General features: G+C 53.8%; 1 protein-coding gene across 1 annotated transcript; it reads right to left on the bottom strand.

Annotated features, from left to right (window-relative positions):
* Nucleotides 1-3,356: 3,356 nt before the first annotated feature.
* CH63R_01076 (TBC domain-containing protein) lies at nt 3,357-4,893 on the bottom strand (the record flags this gene model as incomplete). The annotated part of the gene is made up of 3 exons (XM_018296051.1): nt 3,357-3,480; nt 3,537-4,333; nt 4,399-4,893. The coding sequence occupies 3 exons, from the start codon at nt 4,891-4,893 to the stop codon at nt 3,357-3,359; spliced, it is 1,416 nt and encodes a 471-aa protein (XP_018164413.1).
* Between the last annotated feature and the right edge of the window lie 1,538 nt (nt 4,894-6,431).

The following is a 6,431-nucleotide window of genomic DNA, read 5'->3' as shown; positions in this document are numbered from 1 at the left end:
TGGTCGCAATGCCGCGTGAAACCTATCAACTACAACAGCCACACGACATGAATCCCGTGTTGCGAGGCATGCCTCTCGAGTCTGCTTTGCCACTTCCTGTTTTCTCTCCTCCCTAGTGTCGCAGCTCCAGAGGTGCTGCGCAGCTGATTTTCGTCCTAGCCACAGCTCATTGCCTACCCCTTGCCTTCCAACATTCATTGGCCACTGCCATTTGCGCCGCCGATCTTTCTCTGCTTACCATGGAACGACACGTCCTACGCTCACCTGAACCCTCCAAACGTGTACATTCTCCGCCCATCGTCATCAATGGTCCGGTTCGATGGTGCGCAGACCTTGCAGCGGCGGCTACGCCAGCGAAGACGATGCGCGCCCCAATGCACCGACCACGATGCCTGTACCGGCGACGATCCTGCTGGGTGGCCAACTCCAGCGTAAATGGACGGAAGACGTCATCTCATGGTCGTTCCGACCCAAGGGCAAGCACTGTCGATGTCCTGCAACTTCATACCTTGCAACAGCCCGTGAAATCGTGGTTAATTCAGCCTCCAACGATGGCTCCCCGCCCGTAACAACTGGAGAGCCGCTCGACTTCATAGCCGATTTTGCACCCTACTATCCGATGATGTCAAATGAATCGTCAGCTGAGCAACTCTAGTCGAGCTCTATCAGACCAGGCTAGTCTCGTTTTTGTACCTACGTAATAAGGGAAGCCCAAACACCCCTGGAAGCAGCTGCGCAGTGTTGCTCGGGGTCTTTTTTATTGTATGTTGATGGTTACGCTGGTTTCCGTGATTGCGACGGTCATTCATCAGATGTCGTGGCAACTGTTTACTAGGCGGGCTGTAGGTTACTCTCGAGATTCAACAGGAGGTTATCCCGGTGAGTCATTGGGCGTCTGCTACGCAAAAGATGGCCTGTTAGCTGCACGCATTTTTGAGTTAAGGACCCAAACGACAAAATGCCATGAGGTTGTCGCCATTCACAGACTTAACAGCCACTGCTTGAGAACGTCGACAGTTGCGAATATTCACAACGACTGCCACGAAGGGTTCAGACCCCAGACCATCCCCCCGCAGCGGGCCGGTCTTCAAGCAGGATTCCGCCTTCCGGGATATCGACTGTGTGAGAGTGTGATCTCCGTCTCCAGCGGTCACAAGGATAGGTATATGCAGATTCCCGGACATCATCAGATTGACGACAAGCGGTTCGTTCCGATCGAGCACAGGAGGTAGATTAAGTTCCGTAACGGCCGACAACGCTCTCGTGTGCCGTCCGGACAGCTCAGTATCCGACTTGTCTCAGACCCGTAATCCCTCAGTGTCAAGTATCGCTGGAGATCAGTGGCTCTTCTATCCGTCGACTCTGCTTGAGGCCACCCAGGGTACGGCGGTGTCATTCCCTATGAACGAGTTCGCACCATGCCGGGCCAACAAATGGAGAACAACGGTCGTGACTTCTTCCAGTCCTCCAATGCTGTTCAGTCAGAAGTCTCGAATGTGATCCGGGCCCTCCTGCATCAACCGTACTCCCAGCAAGAAAACCGCTTCATGCCTTTTGGCAGTCGGGAAACACTAGAACCACAGCCGCGTGGATGTCGGTATGCTCTGGACAGCCTGTATAGTATGTGTTCAACCCTGTAAAACCAGGCCGATGATCCCAATGTTGGCTGATATCGGATGATGACAAACCGAGCAAAGTGAACAACCAAATGCTCTCCGTAGCCAGACAATTTACCATGACTAATGTCAGAACAGTCCTTGTAGTGGTTTTTATTGATCGTCTACAAGGGCAAAAGGGCTCCCGAAAGCCTTCTGTCGACAACGTGGGTCACGAGAGCTCGCGTTCTGCTTCGGGGAGCATAAATATACAATCTCTTCAGCCGCATTGCTAAGGCCATTGAACAATAGTACACGCGATACAGATGGGGACTCCTACTCGAACCTGATCACTCGCGTCCTGTTTCTTAACAAGTCGATGTGCCCCTATTGTCCTTGTCTGTCGGTTGTGGGTAGCCGACTATTTTCCAACAGAGAGCGGTCGCATCATCCCTCGACGAGCCTATCTGATGACAGACAGAATATGATACCAAGAATTATTACAAGCGCAACGCACCATCCAATGAAGAGCCGAGAACTTCGGGACCCGCTCCGGAAGACCCTTTGGAGCAGAAGCTTCGATGGCTTCGTGGCCAACGTGGTCATCGTCAAGGTTGTTGTTTCTGAGTTGCCGCATGCCTTTTCCAAACCTGCACACAGTCGCCGTGCGTGCAAAATGCGCACCCTACTCTTCGTATGGGCTGGTACGAAAGGATTGGCTCTTATTCGGGGCATGCGAATTGTATCTTTCCAATGGATAAGGTGTCCCAGGCCTTCCATTATGGAAATCAAAGTAAGTAAAGAAAACAGATAGATGCTTTGAGACTTGTTGATACCGGGGAAGCAAGGAGCGCCAGCTGGCTATTCCACCATTGCTCCGGCAGCCCAGATATCAATGATGCCACCCGGGACATTCATTGGGACCAGAGTCTGAATGGCACATTGCAAGACCGAGTTGATATTGCCTTCACGAAATATATATACCAAGGGGTTTGGTGGAAAACATGGACTCGTTCCCACCAGCCCAATATCTCGAACGATGGTCGGCAAATTAACACAACGGGATGCAGCTAAAGACGAATGGGCTGACGCCAAACGAGTACTAAGCACGTTGGCCGAACGAGAACACAAGTTGCCTCGTCCTTGAAGATGTCGTCTGGTGAAGTCTACAGTCAACCGAGAGATGGCACGTGGTCATCTGGCTTCCCCGCGACGATGTTCATGGCGCATGCAAGGCAGGAGGGACAGCAATCACTAGGTAGCTCTGTGTTGTCCGTCAAACATCAAGGGTTGCATGTATGAAGTGAATTGTCCGGGTTGAAGCGGCGAATGTGTGCTGTTTTATCCTCGTCCTGTTCGCCTCTCGCATCCAAGACATCGTTCTTCGTTGACCTCTCCCGTGGCACTTGCATCATAACGCTCCCATCTCGTTACCCGTTTTTGTGTTTCAATCATCAAGTCATAAAATCCTTACATCGTACAAGTACAAAGCGTCCCATATTCGTCAAGCATCCTCTCCTCGTAAAGTGGCCCTCTCATCGGTGGGGTGACACCCGGCTTCTTTCGCGTCTTGCATAAGTCGTGCTTTCGTGTTCGTTGGTTGTTCTGCTAGCTTAGGTGTGTCGTTGTCCACGAGGGCGTGTCCAACGAAAAAGACCAAAACGGGCACAGATTCCTGCTTGTTCATGGTGTGTAGTGTTGACTGCTGGGCAGGCAATTTCTCGCTCCTTGCACCCACAATCTTGCTGGCCTCGCGAGAGCTCAGTGGGCGTGCACTACGATAGCCGCGTAGGTGTCGTCTGGTATTCTCTCTATGATCCAGAGCGTGCGCTCAATGACCTTATCGGCCTGCAGCGAAGGGAATGAGCGGAGCAGCTTGTTAGGGCTATTGCACGGTCAGCACAATATGATCGACGACAGTCGCGTGTTGCGGATCCGTACCTTGGAGAGCTCATCAGTTGATCACGCATGCCCATCAACTGGGCGACGATACATAGAATATTTAGATGAGGCCCGTAAGCAAAGAGAAAGTCCCACAAGCGAAGCACCTCGGGCAACGGCGGGGTGCAAGCGCACAATGTGAGAACAGAAGGGAATGCGTAGATCTCGGCCGTCAGACCCTTGGAGTGGAGGTACCCGCTGAGCTTGGAGTCGACAGTGGCGAGTACCTTGTCAACCAAAGCCAAACCCTTGTGTACGCCATCCATGGCGCCGCGGATGTAGCCAGGGCACTCGCGTGTCAGCAAGGTGTAGAATGCGATGAAGGCCTCGGACTCGCTCCTTGCCGCGTATAGGAATGGGGCGGCTAGAACGTTCATTCCCTGAACGTACGTACCCGGTTCCCCCGCATGGCTGGTCTCGGAACCTTCCGTCGTCAAGGTCAGAGCTCTTGCTCGGTTCCTCGCGCCCGGTGACGAGGCCGGGTTCTGCGAGTGGGCTGTCGCCGTCGATGTCGAGCTGTCCTGCGAAATTGAGCTTCTGCCCGTGCTCGGCCGTTCCCTCCGCTGCTCCTCTCGCAAATCATGTAGACGCCAGGCCACGGCATTGAGGAGGCGAATCAGGCTGGCCTCGCTAACACGTCTTCTAAAAAGGGGATCGGTCGTGAGAGTGCGGAACGTGTCGTTGCGAATCTTGGAGTAGGCCGGGGAGGCTCCGCGATGGATGAGGCCAAGGTAGTCGTCGGTCGGGAGTACGGGAGTGTCCAGCAGGATCAGCCAGACATAGATACGTAGCGTTGACTGGGTCAAGGCGCATTAGCTTCCATACGTAGAACATAGGCACAGAGAAGGCGGGGAAGGTCTACCATGCCATCGCTGTCGCTCTTGATGCCCTCACTCAGCACCTTACGGCGGGCCATGCCCAGGGCCTCGACAGTGTCCCCGTCAGGCGGTCCTTCCTTTATGAGTTGCTGAAGAGACATGGTCGCGTACTTGGGATTGATACCCATCATGCTGCGCTTGCTGGAGGCCAGGGCGGTCATGTGGTGCGCCACTGGAGCCGGCGCATCGCTGTTGGATCGTCCTCGCGTATGTCGGGTCACTGTGGAAGATGCACTCGGATCGCGACGAGTGGGCGAGATGTTGCGTTGTGTCAGGCGCTGCTGCGCAATCAATGAGGGTTGATGCTGGGGCTGCAGTTGAAGAGCGGCCTTCGAACCCAGGTTGTGTGCCGACTGCAGTTTGCGCAGACGGTGCGTTCGCGGCGAGGGTGGTGGGAGCAATTCGGTGGTCTTGGCTTGTGATTGCACAAAGGCGTGCGCCGGAGCGGCGAATGGATCTCCTGTTGGACTCTGCGGCATCTTTGCGACCGAGGAGGGGGATTTCGATGATGGCGACGACAGTTACGTTCACTTTTTGAAGTACAAGACAGAGTCTGGAAGAGTATTACAACCGATTATGCCTGAAGTGAAAAATGGCACAGGGGTTCAAAAGGAAGCCAGAATGAAAAAAAGGGGCAACGACAGGCGTAGCGAAGGTGACGAGCACCTTATGGGCTACTATTTTTGGCCCGGAGCGGCGGGGAAGAGGTTGGTGATTGTGGCCTTGGTGGTGTCGATGGCAAGCATTGCAGGTGTTGGCGGCTTGGTGTTGCTTTCTGACTAAGGCACACTATGTTGTTGCCCGGGGGAGTGAGGGGGGCCGTTGAGCATTCGACGCCGTGTTTTTTTCGCGTTCAAGCGCGACCGGCCTAGGTAGCTAGGTAAGTACCTGGGTAAGGTAGTTCAAGTGCGGGAAAAGCCCAGCCTCGCTGGCTGAAGATTCAATCAAAGTCCACCTATCAGCCTACGCAGCCTCTATTCATACACATTCTGTGTTGGTTGTAAACACAACCGATGTCAATTGCGGTTGAACAACGGGCGAGGCCGTCGACGGTTTCTTTCCCAAAGCAGCACCGTCTGTACCATGAAATGTGGGATAAAGGCTCACTTCTACGCCACAGACACAGCCACATGGCCCCAGATCTCGGCTCCGGGTCCCGGACTCCGGATTCCGGAGTGAGATCTTCCCGTTCGGAAAATCAGAGCAGGCTGGAGGTTATGTCAGCGTCTTTCGCAACCCCGTCGTCATGTGTGCGTCTTGGCTGTTGGTCCAAGCTGAGCCCATGACGTGAGGCCATCCGCAATTACACCCGCTCAACGCCCCCTTCCCCCTTCCCAATCACTTTCGCCTGTGGTTCGCCGCTCCCCCTGTCTCTCCAAGCTTTCTCGAGAGGCTTTTCACTTTCAGTTGTAGCCAAATTCTGACCAGTCCCATTCGTGTGGCCAAGAGCCATCATGACTGGTGTAACGTAATGCGTTCCAACAAGTGCGGCCATCTGAGGTGTTGCTCTGCAAGAGTCAAGGGCCAACCCAGTTGATGATCATGATAACAAAGCTTCTCACCACACTGTGCTAGTGAGCCAGACGGCCCAGTCTAAGGCGAAGAAGCCCAAGAAGGGTCCAACCAGGTAGAGCATCTCCGCACCCTTGCACCCCACTATTTCATCACCTCAAACCAGGGTGCTATTGCACCATCGCCAAGTTGCAGAAGCTAAATCTCATTGGCCACGCTAGCAGATTCTGTGCCAAAAGCGGTAGTTCTCTGGATACTCGTCCCTCCGCCGTAGAAACATCTGTTGCACAACCAAGAACCGCAACCACGGACATTGTACGTACCTCATCCGACCATCAGCTTCGAGTCTGATTTTTCAGCATCTCCATATTATCATGGTTGTTAGCAAGGCAGCTCTGTGTCCCGTCTCCATGCTGACGGCATGCAGACATTGGCATTCTCCAGATTATGGGTTCCGCGTAACGGAAATCCGAGCTTTCTCCTGCTTGTATTGTATCGTTACGTA

This window comes from Colletotrichum higginsianum, chromosome 1, assembly GCF_001672515.1.
Source record: "Colletotrichum higginsianum IMI 349063 chromosome 1, whole genome shotgun sequence".
Classification (NCBI taxonomy): domain Eukaryota; kingdom Fungi; phylum Ascomycota; class Sordariomycetes; order Glomerellales; family Glomerellaceae; genus Colletotrichum; species Colletotrichum higginsianum.
This window is presented reverse-complemented; position numbering and strand designations above follow the sequence as displayed.